The following is a 23,297-nucleotide window of genomic DNA, read 5'->3' on the forward strand; positions in this document are numbered from 1 at the left end:
CAACTAAAGACATGTGGAAGGGATTATTATTCCCACCAAAGAGAAGTAAAGGGAGATATGAAGTTGGCAGGCAGATACCTACTTTTGAGGCATTGACTCCAGCAACACTCTTTGTCATCCATTCATAACTTGTTATTATAACCAAGATATTACATCATAAAGAAAAAAGGGGAGGACACACACTGGACATTGTGCTGTGGGAGATGGTCTGTATGTCAAATTGCTCTGATTGGTCAATAAATAAAACACTGATTGGCCAGTGGCCAAGCAGGAAGTATAGGCGGTACTAACAGAGAGGAGAATTCTAGGAAGTGGAAGGCGGAAGAGAGACACTGCCAGCTTGTTATGGCGATAACAAGCAGCATGTGAAGATGCCACGAGCCACATGGTAAGGTATAGATTTATAGAAATGGATTAATTTAAGCTATAAGAACAGTTAGCAAGAAGCCTGGCATGGCCATACAGTTTGTAACCAATATAAGTCTCTGTGTTTACTTGGTTGGGTCTGATCAGCTGTGGGACTGGCGGGTGACAGAGAATTGTTCTGACTGTGGGCCAGGCAGGAAAACTCTAGCTACAGCATTGGAAATATTATGCCCTAATTTACATCCTCAGATGATAAAGCACTGGGAAAGAGGGCAGATGCCACATGCCTGTAATGCTAGTTACTTGGGAAGGAGGAGGATCTAGGAGGGCCTGGACCAGCCAGAGTGAAACCTGGCCTCAAGAAAGGGACCGTGTAGGAAGGGTTTCTCGCCTGGGTGAGGATACAGGACTAACATGCACAGGAGTAACTCACTGCTGCACCCGAAGAATAATCTGTTCTCAAAAGTGATTATAATTAAATGTTCTACCTGCCAACGAATCTGCTCGTCAAGAACATAGGCCAACAAGCAAGCCCGAATAAGGTAACTGAAGACATCCAAAACAGAAGCCAAAGTTTGGAGTGTTTAACATTTATTTCATTCACAGAATAGGCATCCTCCTCCCAAGTCTTCATCCATGGCATCGTCCTGACCACTTCCGGTTTGGTAGCTTTGCCTGGATCCTATCACAATTCTTGTTCAAGTCCAGGCAATAGAAAATAGATTTCCATCTTGGGAAATCCTCAGACCAACGGTAGACAAACACGTTCCCACGAAGCAGAGGAGGAAGCGGTGGAGCAGAACAGGGAGACGCGCTCAGGAGCCCGGCTCTGCGGCCGCTGTGAGTATGCTGGCATTCCTCTCTGCCTCCAGTTCAGAAACAAGCTGGACTATCTCAGGGTGACTGAACTTTCCTGGGGGGGGAAAAGACACTTCTATGTTGATAAGAAAAGACACCATTTCTTCCATTTGACCCCAGGGCTATCAGGGGCTCTCTTCTACGAACTCGGCTATACCTGAAAGCAAGAGATTCTGGGTCCCCGGAAAGGGTAAAGGAGACCACTTCAGCCAGGGTGCAAGGATGAGAATCAGGCAAAGAATCATCGGTTAGGCAGAACTAGAGGGAAGAGTGCCAGGCAGCCCCTGAGTGCCTCTCCCAGGGACACAGGGGAAGCTCGGGAGTGAGAGCCCAGAGGGCAGATCCATCTCTTTCTTCCAAAACTGCAATGAATTAAGGGGACCCAGTACCTACATAGAAAATGGCCTGCTGGGTGGGGCTGGTGCACGCCTTTAATCCCAGCACTAAGAAGGCAGAGGATCTCTGCGTTCGAGGTCAACCTGATCTACAGATCAGAGTTCCAGGACAGTCACGACTACACAGAGAAACCATCTTGAAAAAGAAAAAAAGAAAAAGAAAGAAAATGGTCTGCAGGAAGACCAGGGCACAAAGAATATAAATGTCCCTCTGGTTAACATCTTAAGTAGCTGATGTCTGCCATTGTCCCTGCTCCTCAGAGCCCCCACCCCCCTCCACCCCCCACCCCCCGCCAGGCTTCCACTCAGGACAGTAACCACACCCTCATCTATTATAAATCATTACAGATACCTAGCGTAGTTGGCCAGCTAACCAGTACTGACAACACGTGACCCACGAGTCCCTCAGAACCTTGGCTCCAAAGCCATTTCTCAAGTTTCATCTCCCACTACCTTCCATGTGTCACCCACCCTGACAGTCACCGACTCGGCTGCCCCCCAACAAGGGTTCAGAAAGCAAGACAGAAAAAAGAGCACAGAGCTGTGATGTGAATTAGAGAAAAAAGTCGAAGCTAGAACCTGAGGTCCCTTTCAAAGCTGCTGTACTCGGGCTGGTGCGACGACTCTGTGGGACAGGGAGCTTGCCGCCAAGTCTGTCAACCTGAGATCTACTTCTGAACCCGTGCCGTGGATGGGGAGAACCAGCTCCCGAAAGTTGTCCTTTCACTTCCACACATGCTATGACATGCTCCCATGTGCTACCAAATAAATCAATGTGATAAAAAAAATTCAAATGGTAATAAATGCAGTTGACAGGTTTCCTCATGCTTCTTCGATGAAACCTTTTTTTATTGATAATTTTTAATTTTTTAAAAATGAAAGTATAATTACATCATTTTCCCTTCCCTTCCTCCAACCCCTCCTGTGTCCCTGGCTTGCTAGCCCTGGTTTTATCTTTGTTCTTACATGTATGGACTCAGGAACGAGTCCTGTCCTTACGCATCTGTCGCTGAGATAAGGAGACGCCATTTCTCCAATTGGCCGCATTATAGTGATTTACCAGCTTTTTAATGGAAGCAGCGGCTGAAGTGTGAACAAGGTGAATTTTAACTTCGGCTCGGCTGTTGACAAGTCACTGTTTTCCCAGGCGGAAGCTTCTTTCTCGGCAACACATAGGCTGTGAACTAGACAACCCTTCACTCATATTTTTTACTATTCTGCTTGTATTTCACTTTCTGTTTTTCCACTGTGAATATATTACAATGGACGACAGTTACCTGTAAAGTGCAAAGACGGCACCCACATGCCTATATTTTAAATTATTGGTGAAATATGCTACCGGGAACCCAGTTGTCACTTAGAACATGGGCCAGCAAACCATGAAAGTAAAATGAGAGACAGGAAACATTCCAGGCTTTGTGACTTCTGTTATAACCACTTCATCCTACTGCTATGATATTGGGAAAAGAAACTCAGACAATCCATAAGGAAGGGTTAGAGCCTCGAAGAGGTGGAGTTCCAAGTTTGGGTCCTTGAAGGAGAAGATAGGCAGGGCTCAGCCTCTGCTGTTTTTCAGGTTCTGGTCATGACGTAAACAGGTGTACTCCAGCATATACCCACCCATGATGTGCCACCATCAAAAGCAATGTGGTTAAGCGATCACAAACTACAGCTTCTACAACCATGAGGAGCCCAAACCAACCTTCCTCACTGTCCGCTGGTTATCTCCGGCGTTTTGTTACAGTCACTGAAGCTAACAGAAGGAGAGAGCCGGAGGGAGACTGCAAGGTTGTAGCAAACCGAGACCAAGTGTAGACTGAGCAGAAAGGGAACAGTGAATTCACACAGGGACGATCAGGAAAGGACGCCGGAAACATGGGTAGCAGTAGGTCCTAGGGCATTTTCGGTCAGTCAAAAGTGTCAGGATTTTGTTTAGAAAGAGGAAAGCCATGTGTTTTTAAAAGGAAGTTATCAGCCTAGGAGCACAGCTCTAGGGAATAGTTACCTGGCATGCACAAGGCCCCAAGTTTGATCCCCACTCCACTCTTTCCTGCCCCACCCTCCAATAGAGGAGCCGATGATGCCCGTATCTACAAGGGAGGTCACAGTAACAGTCCAGTGTAAACTGAGAGTTCCGTCTAGAGCAAAGGAAACGGAGGTGGAAAAGGAGAAAAAGAGACTGGCAACAGCTTCATTGTCGTGCAAATAGGACTTTGGGTATTAGTCTGTGAGTCAGGACTTCCATGGGTTTGGTGGGGCCACACAAAGGTTATGGCAGGTCAGAGCAAGGCCAGCCTTTACAGCACTCTCGGGGGAAACAGAGACTGGGCTGATCTTACAGGGCTCCCAGGAAATGGACGGGGAGTCATAGCTGAAGCAGCCATAGAACATCCATCTCTAACAGTGGTCGTGGCTCCTTGCTCTGACACATGGCGGCTTGCCTTGTAAACGATTAAAATAAAGACAGCGAACAGTGTAGGTGCTACGTTAGGCAGGCCACACGATGTCCTCCTGCATCCTCACACAAGCCTGTAATGTAGGTCCTATTCATGTCCCCATGCTTGACTGGATGACTGAATCTGGGGCCTTACACATACCAGGCAAATGCTCCACTACTGAACTACCTCCCCGGCTCTTGTTTCTGAAAATAGAGTCTAACTATATAGCTGAGACTATCCTCCAAATCAACCCTTCCGCAACTACCTCCTGAGCGGCAGGGGTTAGGAGCACATACAACAGCAGACTCAAGTATCTCCATTATAGAGAAAAGGAAACAAAGAGTCAGAGGGCCTAAGGGGTTTATTAGAGATTTACAGTTAGATGTGGCATAAGGGAGATTCAAACCCACGCTTCATGAGTCCAGGGCTGTGCTGTGAGGTGCTAAAATGAGGGAGACATCCACCTGGTGGGAGGAGGCGGAAGACCTATTTTAAGTCACTCACTATTTCTACCCCAGTCTTACAACTCTAAAGCTCTAACAGATCAGAGCCCTTTTATATGCATTCTCTCCCGCTAACAACCAATTTAGGACTGACTTCAGAAAGGAGTTTTGGTTCCTACTCTTCAGATGAGGCACAGGCTCCAAGATATCAAGAGCTATCAAGACATCAGATATTAAGATATCTGGCAGGCGGCAGAAGCAGAATGTGAACACGGTGCTCGAAGTGGCAGTGTCCCTGAGTGCCACTGGCATCTCAACTAGCCATCCCACTATTACCATCTTCTTTTCAGATGTTCTACTTAAAAGATCAGAAGAGGGAACCACCATGGCGCTCAATAACAGACCACCAGTCCTCACACTAAGATTATGCCTAACTAAACCAACCAACCAACCAACCAACCAACCAACCAACCAACCAACCAACCAACCAACAATGCTTACGAGCATGAATACCTGCTGTGGAATCATAGAAGTCTTGGAGCCTCCCGGGTTTGTTTTCCATGTCTTCATACTCTGATGCCTGAAGGATCATCTCACACTGGTCCAGCTGTTTCACGAATCTGGCTTCTGCACTAGATTGGGTCTCATACTCCTAAGGAAAGGCACATGTAAAGGGCATGGTTAGGCTGCCTGGCGGGGATTCTAGGGCATTTCCTATTTGGGTACCTGGAATCAGAATCACAGTGTAGGGAATGAATATTCAACACCAACAGCATTTCTCCACTGTGTACAGATAAGAAGAGACTCTTGACTTCAGGGCACAGTTTAGCACCAGGACTCCATGACTCCATGCAAGATAAAACACTCCACAAACGCCACCCAATGCACTGGAAGTCTCTAAGATGAACACATCATAGACACTTCCAAATTCTTCTTTTCCTGTCTTGGTTTCAAGATCAACATTCTTTTTTAAAAAAAGTATGTGTATGTGTGCCCATGTGTGTGCAGATAAACATGTTTGTAATTGCCGTCCACCTTGTTTGAGACAGAGACAGGATCTCTCATCAGCCTGTGGTTTGCTGTGTAGGCTAGAAGGCCCAGGGATCTGCCTGTCTCTGCCTCTGTGGACTTGAGATTGCATGCACATTCCTCTTTACTTCTTTTAGTCTGCCTGCCCTCCATTCCTCTCCCACCCACCCTCTGATCCTCCCTCCCTCCCTCCCTCTCTCCCTTTTCTCTAACATATGCTCTGGGGATCAAACTCAAGTCCTCATAAACATATTATAATCTGCACTATCTCCCCAGCCCTAAGACCAGACCCTTTGGTCCACTTGAGTTGAGTAGATTCGATCTAGTTGACCTCAAGATTTTTTTTAAATCTTAGACTTCTCAAAGTTTGCAATCTCTCCTCATTTCATCTCAGACTACCTCTTCCTCTAAGCTAATTAACAGCTTTGCTAATTACTTTTCATTACAAGTTTACCTGGAAATCTTTGTCCTTGTGATCCACCTCGAGTCCTTGTGATCCACCTTGAGTAATTAGTTAGGTCCCTCTGGGTTATAACTACTAGAGACATTAGAAAGCATCTAGGAATTTTACACACTACTGTATGTGTGGGTTGGTGGCAGGAGACGGTGAATGTGGCGGGAGGAGAGGAGCATTTTTACCTTTTCTCTTCCCACTGTCCCTCCCCTCCTGAGTGACACAGGGAGTTCCAGGGGGCTTCCTTCTCAGAACAGAACCTATCACCTGCCGCAAGTTCCAAGTAATGCTGCACATAACACTCTTCTATTAAGACCAAAGTATTCCCGACTGGTTTCCCGAAGAATTCTCATTTGTAATTCCACCCAACTGTGTTCAGATAATAAGCCTGTCATGCTTTCTTGGCAGTGAAGACTTGATACAAATCACTGAAAGGTTTCTTCGGATGTATTCAACCTGATTCTCATAAAGGCAGCCATTTGAATTTGGTAGGAGCTGAATTTTACACCTGGGGAATCATTTAAACATGAAGCCTAATCTATATTGCTTTATCTCAAAGGCACTTTTAAAAAATTACATTTTATTTAAGTGTTCATTCATATTCATAGTTATATAGTTATATTAAATAAATTCAAGTTCACGGTTTAGCCAAAGGAAACTGAAGACTTCAAGCCAAGCAAAGTAGAATTTCTTTTCTGCTCAAAGTGAGAAAAAAAACACAACTTTAAGAGTGTTAGGAAATATAGTATATTGTTGTGCTGGCCAGTTTTTATCATCTTGACACAAAACTAGGGCCACCTGGGGAGAGGGACTCCATCAGAATGGCCTGTGGGCATGTCTGTTGGGGCATTTTCTTTATTAATGATGGATGTGAGAGGGCTCAGTCCCACTGAGGGTGGTGCCACCCCTGGGCAGATGGATGGTCCTGGGCTGCGCAAGGAAGCAGAACAATCCAGTCAGTAAGCAGTGTTCCTCTGTGGTTCCTGCCTCTGCTCTAGCAGCCATTATTGTCCTGACTTCCCTCAGTGATGAACTATTACTAGAACATGTTAAGCCAAATAAACTCTGTCTTCCCCAACTTGCTCTTGCTCATGGTGTTTATCACATAAAACAGGAAGCAAACCAATGCAACAGATTGCATAGAGAATCCTAATGCATTTACAGAATATTTTACAAAGGCAAGCAATTTGTTGGATTTTTCCCTTAAGTAATTCATTGTGAAGACATTCTCTGATTTTATCTTTCAGTAAAAAGGCAGGGGCTTGGTGAGATGCCCCAGCAGTCAGCAGGTAAAGGTGCTTGCCACTAAGCCTCATGACCTGAACTGGATCACTGGAACACAAATAGTGGAAAGAATAAACCGACAATATAAGTTATTCTCTGACCTTCACATATGTGCTGTGTCACACATGCGTGTGCATACATGCACATGGACAATAAATAAATTTAGTAATCTTTTTTTAAGTCAGAGTTGGGTAAAGAACACTCCAGACCAAGTTCTCAGGGTGAGAGGTATTCTGACATTTAAAGAATTACTAACATCACACCTGAGAGCCCCGGGACAGAGGAGGAAAGAGAAGAGGCTAAGGACGAAGCAGGGGTCTGTGCCTGCAGGGTCCGGGCTTCCTGTATGCAGTCTCAGCTTCCTGTGCATCACAGGTATCAAGGAGGGGTCCCAACAGAAAGAGGTATACTCAGATCTGATGTTCGCAAAGATGACTCTAAGATGCAGCATGGAAAGCAGTTAAACCAGAAGCAGCAAAAATATCACAGTCTGGCCTACAATCATGGCAGCCAGGAGAGGAAAATGTGGAAGGATTTGAGAACTGTTAATGACGAAGTGCGATAAATAAAACTATATGCAAGTGAGACAGCCCACCTGCATGCACGAGCCATGAATTAAAGCTAGCATCTGTCTGAAGAAAGCATCGCACTACAAGAGGGACTCAAACCAGGCAATGGGTGTCCACCATAAGCCTTAAGTTTACAGACAGACACTGGGCAAGATTTTGTGCACCCTAACAGTACATGAGCACTATGGGCTTTCACAGGACAGTCCAACCCTAAGATACTCCCCTGTCTCACCTTTAGGTCACCCTACCAGGACAGGGACCCATGCTAGCAAGAGAAATCAAATATGAGTGTGGTAAAGGCCATCAAGATGAAAAAAAGATAAGACCTAGATAAAAATGGGCAAGGGAAACATAGTCGGGAAGTCCCTAAAACAAGTCTCCATATTTCCCTCACATTATGTGAAAACACACACAACTCACACACCACCACCAACAACAATAATTACCCTGCGGAGGGAGATCTGAACTATGCTTCCTTCCAACAGTTCAGGAAATACGATTTCAAATGAAGCTGAGCAACAGAAAAGCACAGTGATCAGATCCCCCCCACACTTAGACGACAGAATAGGAAGAAAAGTAACACACCCCACATTCACATCAGAGAGACATTCGGATTTAAAAATAGATCAAACCTATCACAAACTGCCCCCAAAGAACTAAAAGACAGACAGACAGACAGACAGACACACACACACACACACACACACACACACACACACACACACACAAAATGTGACATTAAAAAACAACCTAGAGAAAAAGGTTATTTTAGAAAGAAATCTAAGCGATGTGGAATTGCAGAGCAACCGAGCATGGTAAGTGTGTCTAACGGAAATAAAAACAAAAATGGAGTTTAAAAATGAACAGTTTCAAAATTAAGATGCAAAGGGTTTTGGAGACGTTGACAAACATTGGCAGTTGGCAAAAAAAAAAAAAAAGAACTGACAGAATCATATAGGATTAGAAGTAAAGAAAAGAAAGAATAATCGGACATCAATAAAACTTCTTTGCAATTACTTCCTCCCCCGCAAAGTATGCTGAAAGCACAGACTAAATACCCAAGGAAATTAACTCAGGATGATCAATACAAAGACACATTCTAATACAAATTACCAGGCAGAAAAGAAACTCCTTGGACTCCTATATAAGAATTAGACTCTGGCATAGAACGAAAAGAAGATGAGGGTTAGATTTTGACAGAAATATTTTATGTTAGCAGAGAATGAGAGAAATATACTATTCAAGAAAAGAAACTGTGAGCTAGGGAGTTTATATCCAGGGAAACTGAATTTTATGGATAAAAACATACAGAGAAGCTGAGTCAAATGCAAGAAGTTAGGGAAGACTGCTCTACGAGCCTTTCCGAAGACTCAACTACAGAGTAGACTCAAACAAACAAACTCTTCAGGAGTTGACATAAGGACAGTCTGGGTGGCATGTGTTAGGCATGAGGCTGATGCAAGACCATTCCTGCTGTCAAGGAAGTCCTCACATTCAATCAGATTTTCTCACCTCTCCTGTAGGAACTGCAACCAAAGAGTTGAAAGGCAAGCACAAAAAATATATATAAACTACAAAATAAAAACCTTACAATACTATCTTTCTGCAACGTCCAAGGTTTAGAGGATACAAGCATAAGGAGAAAGCAATTATTATATATTGCCACTGCTCTAGAGGCAGTAGGACCTGGGAGAACGGAGCCCATAAATGAGGTGGACTAAAGTCTCATGCAATAGCCAACTTTTCTCTTGGACAATTTATACTCTGAGGGTTAAGAAGAGTCACCCGAGCAAAGTGTACAATCACAAGGACAGGCCACACATGGCAAAAACATGTTTTTCCATAGAGGCATATGAACAAATAACAATAGCTAGTTGTAATGAGTAATCTGAAGAAAACTCACTCCTTTGGCTACACCTGAATGGGGCAGAAAACATATTCCAAGAACAATTCTGTGTTTTGAAAGAAACCAAGGTAACACAACTCTTGTTCTATTTTCTTGGAGTTTCCTCACAAGCACTCAGAATTCTCCTCACACGACTCTGTGTACCTCTTGAATGATCACAACACCCACTGACAGTTTTGTCAAAAAGATCCAGGCCGAGTGTGATTAACTGCCAACCTGTATCCAATAACAGAAGACCTCAACAGCGAGTATGCAGCTGGCAAACCCAGGCTTTTCAAACTCCATTCCTGGCCAAATAGTTTAGAATCCTCAACAGATAACTTGAAAGAAAAAGAAATGGATGAAGGGAGATACTATAGATTCAAAGAGGCCTGAAGGACAAATTAAGTTGAAAAATTATACACAAGATCCAAAGATGAATGATAATATAAAGACGGCATCCAAATGATTTCCATGAAAATCAGGGTAGTGGTTACCACAGGGGGCAGGGACGGTGTGCAGAGAAGATACCTTTGGATCAGGCACACACACAGGTATCTAGAGTGAAGAACCAAGATCCAAGTATGGATCTGGGTGAAAGTTATAGGGATATCATCCTTCTAGCAACTAATTATGCTATCCATTGGTTTTGCAAGGCTTTGAATGATTCATTTTTCCCGCACACAAAAAAAAGACTTTGTTAAAAGTACAAAGGGCAAAAAAAAAAAAAAAAAAAAATATGAGCATGGACATGGACCTTAGAAGCTGGGAGTCCTGTGCACATGCAGGTGGTCCTGTGTTTTAGGCTCTTGTTTTCGAGTATGGTGCATAAGAGAAAGACTGCTTGAGAGGTTACAGGGAGAAGCAGCAGGTGATGAGTGAGTCCAACAGAGAGGAAAGAGTCCATGAACCCGCTGCCGTGGGGGGTGGGGGTGGGGGGACACAAGGTCTGAAGATGGGCTAAGGAAGAGGAACATTCGCCGAAACTCCAAAGAAACAGCCAGAAAGGTACAGAGAAAACCAGGAACGAGAGGCTGGGGAGATGGCTCAGGGGATAAGAGTGTTTGCTGCTCACACGGGAGGATCTGAACTTGAACCCCAGAAGAACTCACATAAAAAGCATGTCATGGCTGTGGCTGAATGCACCACGTCTGTAATCCCAGTGCTGACACAGGATGGAGACAGGAGGAAGTCTGGGGCCTACTGGCTGCCAGCGTAGCTCCAGGTCAGTGAGAGACCTTGTCTCAAGGGAATAAGGTGGAGAGTGACAGAGCATGACACACAGCATTCTCCTCTGGCCTCTGCACTTGCATGAACAGGTGTACATACACCACTACTCACAGACACACACATACACACAGATAAACCAAATAAATAAATAAATAAATAAATAAATAAATAAATAAATAAATAAATAAATAAGGAAGGAAGAAAGGAAGGAAAGGAGGGCAGGAGGGAAGGAGGGAAGGAAGGAAGGAAGGAAGGAAGGAAGGAAGGAAGGAAGGAAGGAAGGAAGGAAGGGAGGGAAAGGAGGGAAGGAAAGGAAGGAAGGAAGGAAGGAAGGAAGGAAGGAAGGAAGGAAGGAGGGAAGGAAGGAAGGGAAGGAAGGAAGAAGATCAAGAAAGAATGTACCAGAGATCCAAGGGATGAGACACAGTAGAGAGTAAGTAAGTAACTGCAATATTTTACTGGAAGATACTACTTTACAACTGTAGATTTCTCAGTAAAATTTTCAGTCAGTTGCTGGTGACTAAAACAGTTCTATAGATGCTGCCACTGGGTTTAGAACAAGTAAGAGGCAAAGGCAGGCAGCTTCTTATAAAGCTTCCCAAATTCTGGGAGTGTTTTGTCTCTGCCCTCTGGGATACACCCCACTGCCTTGAAAGACTTACTTCATTCCATATTTGGGCTAACCCACTGCAACAACAGGGTACTAGCAGACCTGATACTGCAGAACACAGAGTGTCTAGGGAAAGTTCAAGGTTTCCGTTCCAGGCATGTCCCATTTTCAAGTGACAATCTGACTGAGCACAGGCGGTGGCAGGAAGGGACTTCATAGGAGAGGCAGAGCAGGGTAGAGGCCTGGATAAGTGCAATGTGATTCTGCGGGCAGAGGCCTAGGAGAGGGATTGGAAGGGAAATGAGGGGGATTGGATGGGGATGGAGAATTGGCCTAGGGCAGGTGGGAAGGATGAAGATGGGGCTGTCCAAGAGCAGGAAAGGGATCAGGTTGAGGGGCTCCATCAAGGAGAGGCATTGTGCTCTGGACGGAGGAAACACTAGAAAAAAGAAAGAAGGACAGAAAACATTTTCTGTTAACTTTCCACCCTTCCTGTCCTTCCTTTTTAGCCTTGCCGGCCACAGCGAGGAACGATCCCAAGGAGAGAGCCCTTGCCTTGGGTGGGTCCATGCTCTGCCTTTCACCTTGATTTCATTCTGTTCTTATTTGTTTGTTTGTTTGTTTGTTTGTTGTTTGTTTCCTGAGACAGAGTTTCTCTATGTAACAGCTCTGGCTGTCCTGAAACTCACTTTGTAGCCTCTGCCTCCTGAGTGCTGGGATCAAAGGCGATCGCCGCCGCCACCACCACCACCACCTGGCTTCACTGTTCTTTTACGGATGGGCAACAGACTCAGTAAAAGGACAGCACCCAAGGTCACAGAACTACAACTCAGTATGGTGGGATTAAATCTCAGTTCTGAACTACCCCAAAGCCATGTGGAGTCCAGAGGACGACTTCAGCTGTTATCCACCTTGTTTTAAGAGTGCCAGTCACATGTTTTAAGAATCAGAAATGGGGGCTGGGTGGATGGCTCAGTCAGTAAAGAGCTTATCTTGCAAGCAAGAGGACCTTCATTCAACTCCAGAACCCAAGTGACAAAACTAACCAGGTGGCACGTGTTTGTAATCCCAGGGTAGAGACGGTAGGGAGACATGCGAATCTCTGGAGGTTCTGTGGTCAGTGATCTTGCCTCAAAAAACAGGACACCTAAGGAATGACTGCTGAGGTTGACCTCTGGCCTCCACACTCACACATACACACATGTGCCTACACACAAGTGAACAACGCATGAGCATAAATGCAAACACATAAAAGAATCAGGTCTGGGTACATAGCTATGGACAAAGCAGGTGGAAATACAGGCCCTGTGTACTAAGAGCTGTACCTGGCCCTGCGGTGGTAAGAGAAATAAAAACAATGAGAAAGAAAACTGTCTACCAGCACAGAGAAATTTCTGTAGCAGCGGGGAGACAAAATAACAGTAAATTAGAGACTATTAACATGACCTACGCAACTAGAGCACAGATAAGCCACATAAATTCCATCACAATAAATAAAAAGCCAGCCCAGTATGTATACTCACTTCCCAGAGTTCATAGAGCTCCTTCCTGAGGTCCTCTGGCAGCAGCTGGGTTATCTGCTTCATAGCCTCCTGAAAATATGAAACCATTAATTCCATTACATTCACCTCCACTGAAGTCAATATCTAGTCTACAAAAGGCAAACAAGAGACTCAAACTCTTCAGAACAACTCCCAGTAGGATAAGCTGGCCTTTACAGGTTCCGGAGTTTCTTAAAGTATTATATTCATTTTCTATTATTTCCATTATTGCAAAACCTTAAAAGCATCATACGGAGAGTCAATCATTGTCACTGACATAACAGAAGTTCCACTGTTTTTAAAGTTCATGGATTCCCAGGATGCACTGCTGTCCTCCCTGCACCAAACAAAGGACCTCACGACCTCGAGGCTGCCCTTCCAAAAGCGCTGTCCTATCCTCTGATGGTCTCACATAGTGTCAAACAGCAGGACAATGACCAGTGGGGTCAGAGTGACTGTGTCCCCAGCAACCGTTTGAGGGGCTGTGCTTGCAACTCATGCCTGGCCACTCTGGGGTCTCTCCATGATGTGTCCAGCAGTATCTAAAGACACCATTGTCACCACAAGAAGCCTGAGAGTTATCCAAACTCCAGAGAAGAGAAGAGAAGAGACTGAGAGGATAAAAGGCAAGACTAAAAGATGTTCTTTACTCTATAAATACGTCTAAGTCTCTTGTGGTGCCCTGTCCAGTCTCCTCCTTGGCTTCAATCATTCTAACATTCTTCCAAATAGCACATTTTTTAAGGGCAACTGGCTTCCCAATGGTCTTATTTTCCTTCATTATCTCATCCTGTTTACCTCTCTCTCAGCCTGGTGTTAACCAGAGGCTCAGCTCTTTGAAAAGAATAAGCTGTAAGCATCAACTTCAGCATCAATAGCAAGGTCTTATATAAAATAAGACAGTGAGTTGGAGAAAAGCAACGAAGATGAAACTGGGTATTTGTGTGCATATTTATAAAACACTGGAAGGAAATATGGCTTATAGCATACATGAGCGTCTACAGCAAGCAGTATTTACTATGCTCTTACAAGTGGCACCACCATCCGGGGTGGCCTGCTCAGTCACACAGCTGTCGAGTCACACTACTCTGAGTGGCATAAAATGCATTTTACACATGCATTCTTCTTGTTTCTTTATTGTAAATCTCAGCAATATCCTTGAGGAAACACCTATTTATAAATTAACTGTCTCCATACAGAGATTGCTTTTGACTATACTATTCCGGAAATACATTATGTCTTGTTTGTTTTTCTTTTCCTCAAAAGACACTTATGTACAGGTATCTGGAAGTCCAATCCTCTTGGAGGACATGCTTAAACACTTTGCTTCAAACAGGAGTCTTTTTACTGCCTCTTCTCAGCTGACTGGCCCAGCACCGAACACGGCAGAACAAAACGCAGCCCTTGCCTCTCTCCTGCAAGACACTTTATTTGTATGCGTGCATCCCAAGACCGAATTAGCTTTTTGGAGATCTTAATACTGACTTATTAAGAAGCTTCTTCACAATTACTGTGTCCTTTGAAAAACAAAACACAACAAATACGTTGCTTTCCTCTTAAAATTGAGAATTTTCTGGATCTAAACGTATCAATACGACTTGTTATACAATAAGAATTACACTTTTTTTTTTAACCATTTTTTTGAGGGTTACATACGTTAAGTACTGGATCACTTCTATCTCTCTGCTTCCCCCGTCCCAGCCCCTTCTGTGTTCCCCCACTCCCTCTCAAATTATTATGGGTGTACACACAAGTATATATAAATACAGCCTGTTGACATACAGCCTGTTGAGTCCAACTAATGGGTTTTTTTGTTTGTTTGTTTTGTGTGTGTGTGTGTGTGTGTTAGAGCTGACTGTTGGGATTGGGCCACCTATCAGGGATCTTGTCCCTGGAGAAAACTGATCCTCTGTCCTCAGCAGCTATTAAATGCCTGTGGCTCTTCATGCAGAGGTGAAGGCTTGTGAGATTTGGTTGCCTAAACAAGACCTCCACAATAACACCACCAGCTGAGAATTACATTTTTGCGACCTCTCGGTTAATATGCCTTGTTTGATGGCTTATACCACAGCATCATGCCTCCCTTTAAAAATGATAGCGACCTCACTGAAGATCCTAGTCATGATCCAGTACCTCATCTCTGTACTTTCACTGTGTCATTCGGCCATACATTTTGAGTGGCGATACCCCGGGCTTCTTCCTTTGCTGGCAAACTATGCCAAGTATGTCCTTCCACTGAACTGAGGGCAGCTCTCACCAGACCCACAAAGCTCACGTATCGGTTTCATGGCCAGCACCGGCAAAGCATGCCCTTCACACCCCGACATGGCTGAGTGGTGTGGTGGCTCACTCAGATTCTAGATCCAGATTGGTCTTAAACCTTAGCTTAGCCTTAACTAGCTGAAGATCCCTGACTTAGCCCTTTGGTCTTGAAATTCCCTCATTTGCAAGATGCTACCTTCCTAAGAGGGTTGTATGGACTGAACATGCACACACACACAGTCTTTATAAACTCAGCATGAGTTCTCTATAAATGCTCGCTTTGACTTTTTCACTTTCTCTACCTTCCAGACATAATAAAGGCCCATTCTTCTCCTTTCACCTAGTTCTTTACTTTGTCCTTCACAGATATGGGCAGAACATGACTCTGCACTCCATTTGAACAAGCTTCTCTCTTTGCAAAAGAATATAGCTGGCCACTGCTACACCCAGCCTCTAAGTCCAGCCCCTTAATCCTCATGATCTCTGTTAGGCAACACTGGCCAGTTTGAGTTATAATAAAAGGTTACTGTTATCATGGTGGACGAAGGGGGTTAGACTACAAGCGTTGCTTTTGGCCCCCTTCCCAAGTTCTGTTTTCTATGCTCTCCTTCTGCCTTTCATCTTTAATATCGAATATCCTTCCAGTTCACCAAGTCGTCCCCTCCCTGCCCCCGCCCCCTCCTCCTTCAGCTTAAATCCTGGCCAGCCAGTCAAGAAATTTCTGGGCAAATGATGCTTCTGGTTCACATTATGCACGTTTCCCCTGAGGCCAAGAAGCCTTCATTTAATTATCTTAATGCACATCTCAGAGAGCCAAATCTTGTTCATAAACACCATCTGTATAAGGAATCCCAACCTTCCTGTGCCCAAACCCAGATCAACAGCAGGAAGATGTAATGGCGCACCAGCTCTCTCCAGGCCCCCGGTTTCTTGGCCAAGAACTTGATGTTCCTTGAGATGTTTCCCTGGTCCTTCTGCCTATGACATTTATTCCTCTGTGAATCAGCAGGGGTGGGCAGGCAAGAACACAGCAGCACCTAGTGACCCTCCCTCGGGCCACACTAATCAAGACCCATCCTGTCTGAGGAGTCATAGGCTTCCTCCTCCCCCAGTGGTTGCAGTTCCTTTACAGTGTCTGTGGTTCTTTTCTAGAAGTTTCTGGCATGCTCTTCTGTGGAGAAAACCCTTGTACACTTCCAGAGGGACAGCATCTCTCTTCTCTGTCATATCTCCCCATGCCTGCTCCTCAGTCTAAGGCCTCAGCATGGTTTTTCACTCTAATGTCCATATTTATGCAGAAATGAAACCAACATCCTCCAACGGGCTTCACGAACGATGAGTTTCTTCTCTATCCTCTTAACCCAGGTCACACTTCATTACCCATTATCCTCTGGTTCAAGTGCTGATTCCTTTCTACAACTGAGAATTTAAGCAGATTGCTTTCTTTCTGTAAGGATTCTGTCAAGCGACCTAAGAATTCTTTTCACAACAGTCTGGACCTATATTGAGAAATATTTCCTTCTGTCATGATGCGCAGGTTATATTTTGGACCTGTCCTTTGGGAAGAAGAGGGATGGAGGACACAGCCTTATTCTATTCCCAAGATGCCTGTATTTTAGGGTGGCTTGGAACATAAATTAGCTCCACTTCCTTATGGGATCTTCTTGCTTCTACATGGGCAAAAGCCCTACTGGCTACTTAGCTCTAGTCTCCATCAGCTCAGAAAATAGCTACTTACACCCACCTTCTCTATAAACCATCTCAGTAAAGGCTTCCTCAATAAACAACTTAGGACCAGTCTCAAAGGCCTACATGAACAGTCATTTGCAGTAATGACTGCACTGAATATCACCTCTTCAGCTTTAAGGAATGAAAGATCGAGGAGCAGGGGAGGAAGGAGGAAGTGATAGGGTAGCCTTCTTCCTGTGTTTTTCTGTTTCTGCCTCAAAAATGTCTCTTTGTAGACCTGCGCTCTGAGTTTAGAACATCCTTTGACCTTGATTTAATATCTTATCAATGCTATTTATATCTATGAATGCAAATGTTTTCTTTTACCTTTTAAATTTCTAGCCTCTAAAGGACTAACTTAAACTTACTAAATAGTAATTATAATACAAAATATATTTGTGATTTAGAGAATTTCTCTCCAAATAGTTTAAGTGTATGGGGGGGTGGGGGGGGCATAATTTCCACAAACTGACTTAAGTCCCTGCTATTTGTATTATTCTCATGAAAGCCATGCCATGTCTCCATGCACACTAACAAGAACGGACACCAACATGACTATTTGTTCCAGTGTCAAACAAGGCTGGAGCAGGGATGTAGCCCTATTCTTATACAAAACGATGCTGAGAATAAGCTAAAACAACTTTGCTGGCCAAGAAACCCTGGCTGAGAGAAGACTGTTACTTCAAGACTCTCTTGAAGACCTTCCCTCGCTATTCCCACCAAACATGAGCCATTAAGTATTAAACTCTATACAGACCCAGCTAGTTGTCTATCATCGGATGAACTCCATCGTAACACCTTGGCCCTAAAACTCTAAGCACATCCTCTCCCACCTTCCCCATCTTCCTTTATCGCTGGTGAACTTTCTTCACTTCAGCGACAGGTTTTCCTCGCGGTCTTTTGCAGAGCCAATGATCAGCACCAACCTCTTCTCGCCTATGTTTTTCTTCTTTGGGGATGTTATCTGCTGGTGCTATGTCCCCAACGATGCATTCTGCCATATCGTGAACCAGGGCTAGGCGTATACATCTGACCAGGTGAGAAATGGTGAATAATTACACAAAATTACAGTCACTACAAGTTTCTTTTCTATACTAATTTTAAACTTAAGCATGTGTTTTTTTCTTTCTTCCCCACTCAGAGAATATTTTAATACAATATTTTCTAAAGTAATTATGCTCTACCAGCCTACATTAGTTCTGAATCAAAACTGCTCGGGAATATTTAACACAATGCTTGAGAGTATAGAGCAAACACAATTTTTTTTAATGGTTGATTTCATAATTCTCACTTTAATAAGTTCCTAATGTCAAATTACAAAGCCAGGAGATGTTTTTCTTACACAAAATTTAGAATCGATCATTTCCTCTAATGTCCTAGTGCCAAAATGATCTACAAATAGGATAATGGGTGTGGCTGAACAGACAGGGCTCTGAATTTGGCTACCGACCTTTCTAGCTACAGGAAGTTTACCAAATTACTTACTTAATTTAAATGCTTCCTATCATCATCCTTCATTTTATCATGTAAAATGAGTAACAGGGAGATACAGCTCGTAGAGTCCTGGCCTACCATTCACAAGGCCCTGAGTTTGATGTCCAGCAGCACTAAAAGGGTGTAGAGGAGTACTTCATAAAGGAGATACAAGAATTACATTTGATAAGTCATGCTCTTGCTCCACACTGGTCATTTAACACATGGCTATGATTATTAGTCTACGGTAATAACCGTCAGAACCACAGGGGCAAGTAATGAGGTAAGTGCCCCGGAAGGGGAAGGGCGGGCTGTTTTTCAGTCCTACTAATCAACAAAGTCTTCAAAGCCTCCTAGGCTTCTCTGCCTCCAGTTTCTTTCTAATCCAGTACAAATGTCAGACTGAGTCATCTCAAACTGACTTCACTTTTGTTTTGTGCTTTCTATTTCTTTTTTGCCAAAATTCCCCCCATGTTCCACACCACCTGCAGAGCAATAGGGCTCCCCAGGCTCCCCAGGGAACGCCTTGCTGTGGTCAACCTGACTTTCTTCTGTTTTCCCAAAGTACTTTGCTTCACTGGAGCTTTGATTCCGGCTTCTCTGCGTGCAAAGCCTCCACTACTTCTCAATTGTGCCAACCCTTTAGAACTCAACTCAGCCGCCATCTAATCCAGGAAGACCAACCGAGAGCAGAGGATTCCCTCTACTACTAGAACGAATAGCTGGCTAATTTCCTACCCTAACTTATTTTGTGGTTTTTATTGAAACCACATCAGGCCCATACCAATTCATTTGCTGTCTTCTATGTAAACTCTTGCCCTGTGGTTCTGATTTTAAAGGCTTCTGATTAACTAAATGGGGTGCCTCTTTATAGCATCTATATACCTATTGCCATACAACCTTAACAGCATGGCCTCACAAATGGTTACCACTATTCATAAAAGCAGCTAGTTCAAACGCAACATAAATACTAATGCAGAGATACAATTTTACACATGCTCACCTTCAGAGCCCTAACTTCTCACTTGTTTCCACTGAGACCAACGCACACTCTATCAATAGAAAACCTATGGTAGTTAACTACTGAAATAATCCTCACACAGAGTCCTGAGACCTTCACAAGCATCAGTGTTCAAATAACTTACCGATCCTTGTTAAGATGGTCGTCTCTGGTCACCATAGCCATAACCGCCATCCGGTACATGTGATCTGACACACTTTCTGGCTTTTCCACATTTCTGTATACCCAGCCTGTCCGTGGGACTCTCTAATAAAGAAGATAAGGAATTAAACAAATACCACCACTGGAAACTACCACACAACCAACAGGTGCTCTTCAAGAAAGTGCCAGGGAATGCCCAGAGTCACCAAGGCCTGGTTTCAAACCTACTTTTTTTTTTAATGCTTTATTTAAACTAACCATAGTGATCCAAACTAGTGAGTGAGCAAAACGCAGTTCACAAGTAAAGTCCAATAGTCATCATTCTGTGCTACTGAAGTATAACTATGGGACACATACAAAGTTTTTAGACATAAAAGAAAAACTGGTGTTAAGCCTGGAATCCCAGCATTCAATAGCCGGAGACCCGAGTTCCAGGCTGCCAGCCTAAGCTACCAACCTCTTTTCAAAACAAGCACTTTGTAGTTAGGAAAAATACAAAGCCAAAGCTCTGTTTTTCCTAACTACAAGAGTAGTGGGCTTTTGCTACCCAAAAACCCATTTCACAGAAGAAGAAAACAGTAGCATGTTTTGTACATAAACATGTGACAGACTACCTAATTCTGACACAGAAGGATTAGAGGAATTTCTGCCCCACTCAAGACTTTAATTCAGATCATGATGTGATGGCCATGTGAGTCTGCACTTTCCCTGGGAGTTCTGTGCTTCTAAAGAATTTCACGAACAACAGTCACAGGGTCAGGGAACCGGTGATCAGGGAACGTTGGGGACTCTGCACAACCTCTGCCAGGCGAGGACCTGGGCACGCTGAAACTGTGTTACAGAAACGGTCATTTCCGGAAGTCACTGCCACAGGGGAAGGTCTCCACTGCACATGTGCAGGGCCCCCGACTCTGTCTTCCTCCGTAGCTCGGCTGCATCGCCCACGGCCTGGGGAGTAGGCGCCGGGGCCAGAGCTGGCGGCGCCGGGCTCGGAGCGTGCACAGTCCCGGGTCCAGCCTGGGCCGTCGGCTTGGGCCCCGCCAGCTCCTCCCCGGAACCTCCAGGCCGCGCACCGCGCACCGCCGAGCGAGGGGAAGCGGCGCGGGGAGAGCCAGAGCCCGAACCGCCGCATCCCGGCCAGGCCGCTTCCGCTCGCTCACCTTGAGCTGCCCGACCAGCCGCAGGAAACGCAACAACCCGGCCCCGCCGCCGGAAGAGGCCGAAGCCATGCCGGAGTGCACCTGACCGGGTGGCCCGCAGCAACTCCCCACCCTTAGGCTCCTCCCCGCCCTCCTCCGGCTCCTCCCCTCCCTTAGGCTCCTCCCCGCCGGCTCCTCCCCTCCCTTAGGCTCCTCCCCACCCTCCTCCAACTCCCCTCCCCGCCCTCTTTCGGCTCCTCCCCATCCTTAGGCTCCTCCCCACCCTCCTCCAACTCCCCTCCCCGCCCTGCTTCGGCTCCTCCCCTCCCTTAGGCTCCTCCCCGCCGGCTCCTCCCCTCCCTTAGGCTCCTCCCCGCCCTCCCCACTTCCTCCCTGGGTGGACCACCTTCTTGGGATAGACCAACCAACCGGGGCTTTGACTTTGCAGGTGTGTGTGCTCAAGGAACCGCTTTCTGCTTTCGCATCAAAGGCACTTCGAGGGGCTGGAGAGATGGCTCAGTGGTTAAGAGCATTGACTGCTCTCCCAGAGGTCCTGAGTTCAATTCCCAGCAGCCACATGGTGGCTCACAACCACTTGTAATGAGATCTGGTGCCCTCTTCTGGCCTGCAGGATACTGTATACATAATAAATAAATCTTAAAAAAAAAAAAAAAAAAAAAAAGGCAGTTCGATGCTAAGGGCAGAAGGGAAGAGGAGGAAGAGGCTGGATGGATATTGCTTGCAAACCTGCCTTCTTAGAAGTTGAGTGTCTGATTGGCCGGAAGAGTAGCTATAACACTTAACAGGCCGAACGTCCATAACCAGCTTACCATAACCAGCTTAACAGAGGCACTGGGCAAGGCTATGGAGGGAGAAAATAAGTAGCAGACACACTGGGAGACTTTGGAGGAGGCAGAAAATGGGCTCGTAAGAGCAAGCCCATGGTGAAATCACAACCTCTTTAATACCTTCCCCCAAAATTATCAGCATCTGCCTGGACCATGACTCATTTCTGTTGACAACTTAATAGTACAAGCTTTTAGAGGCGGTTAATGGATACAGGCAAGATTCAAGGAGAAATCGAAGTGAAAGAGTATGTGGGAATAAAAAGGAATTCCAATTTTATGTGTGACAGGTAGGCTTATTAATATACATGTGATAGTCCTGATGAGCCAGACATGGTTTGTCCTTGTTTCTTATTGCGTGACACACTTGTCATGTCTTCCGTTTGAGCCAGACTACTGTACCAGGAACTATGCTAGAAAAATTTCACACCCACCATTAAGTGTATAGTCATCATAGCAAAACGTTGGTACAGAAAGTTGCTCGGTAGATTCTATGGAACCTGAAGCCGGCATTCGTGAGCAGTACCCAGGACTGTAGTCAGCTCTACATAAGTTGAAAACTGGGGGATATAGTATAATGTTGGAGCACTTGCATGCACTTGGCCCCAAGTGAGCTCCAGCACTGAGGACAGGTGAGTAATTTATCACTGTTTGGATTTCTATAAAATAAAAGATGCCAGCACTCACCATGCTGCCTTGCTGTGCTAAGTTCCTAGGTGTTGGAGGTCATAGTCCTGTTGTTATTTCTAGTCCCTATCTGCTAACCAACAGATCACACTGTTAGACACTCCTCCATGTGGCCACCGGAGGGTTTTGAATCAGAGGTCATCGCAGTAAACGTGCCTGTGAAAGTAGCTCTTCAGATCATAAGACCTGTCTGGACGTCATAAATAGGACTCTATGGAAGCAGATCTTAAATAGCACCTTGTTGGCCGCCCTAGTTAGCCATGTGAACCTGGAGAAAGTGGCCTAAAAATGAGGTGGACCAAAGCCTCGTGCAATAGCCAACTTTATTCAGAGCATCAGACAGTTTATACTCTGAGGATTAAGAAGAGTCACCCGAGTAAAGTGTCCAATCACAAGGGCACGCTGGATGTGGCAAAAGCGTGTTTCCCATAGAGGCACCTGAATAGCAACAGCTGAAGTAAACTCACTCCTATCCGCTACACCTGGGAGGAGCGTGAAAACACATTCCAAGAACAATTCTGCGTTTGGAAGAAACTGAGGTCACAAGAGTCTTGTTTCCTTGGAGTTTTCTCACAAGCGCTCAGGACTCCCCTCATACAACTCCATTCTTGGACTGCATTCCGGCAGCACCTATCACTTACATCAAGATTTAGCAATAAAAGGAAATCCCTCCTATTAGAATAGGAGCCCAGGAACCAGGTTGGGGAGCAGGGAAAGACCTCATGAGTGACAGATGTCTTAAACCACTGACGTTACTTAAAGATGTCTTGTAAAGGGACAGAGTGGTGTTCACTGACGTAAATAGTGTGTGTTGCCTCAGGAGTTTACTGCAACTCTCTGAGCAGCAGATAGAGTGTAAGCAGTTTATCACTAGGTAGGTTGGTCATTGACCCTACAGA

The 23,297-nt window shown here is 45.0% G+C and overlaps 1 protein-coding gene across 1 annotated transcript; it reads right to left on the reverse strand.

The window, feature by feature from the left end:
- Positions 1–940: 940 nt before the first annotated feature.
- Hddc2 (HD domain containing 2) lies at positions 941–21,011 on the reverse strand. The gene is made up of 6 exons (XM_059272599.1): positions 20,888–21,011; positions 19,711–19,832; positions 18,019–18,121; positions 13,085–13,153; positions 5,014–5,152; positions 941–1,279 (listed from the first exon to the last, which is right to left on the reverse strand). Exons 1-6 carry the CDS (start codon positions 20,954–20,956, stop codon positions 1,182–1,184), a joined length of 600 nt encoding a protein of 199 aa, XP_059128582.1. The 5' UTR covers positions 20,957–21,011; the 3' UTR covers positions 941–1,181.
- Positions 21,012–23,297: the final 2,286 nt, after the last annotated feature.

Source organism: Peromyscus eremicus, chromosome 8b (genome assembly GCF_949786415.1).
Source record: "Peromyscus eremicus chromosome 8b, PerEre_H2_v1, whole genome shotgun sequence".
NCBI lineage: Eukaryota > Metazoa > Chordata > Mammalia > Rodentia > Cricetidae > Peromyscus > Peromyscus eremicus.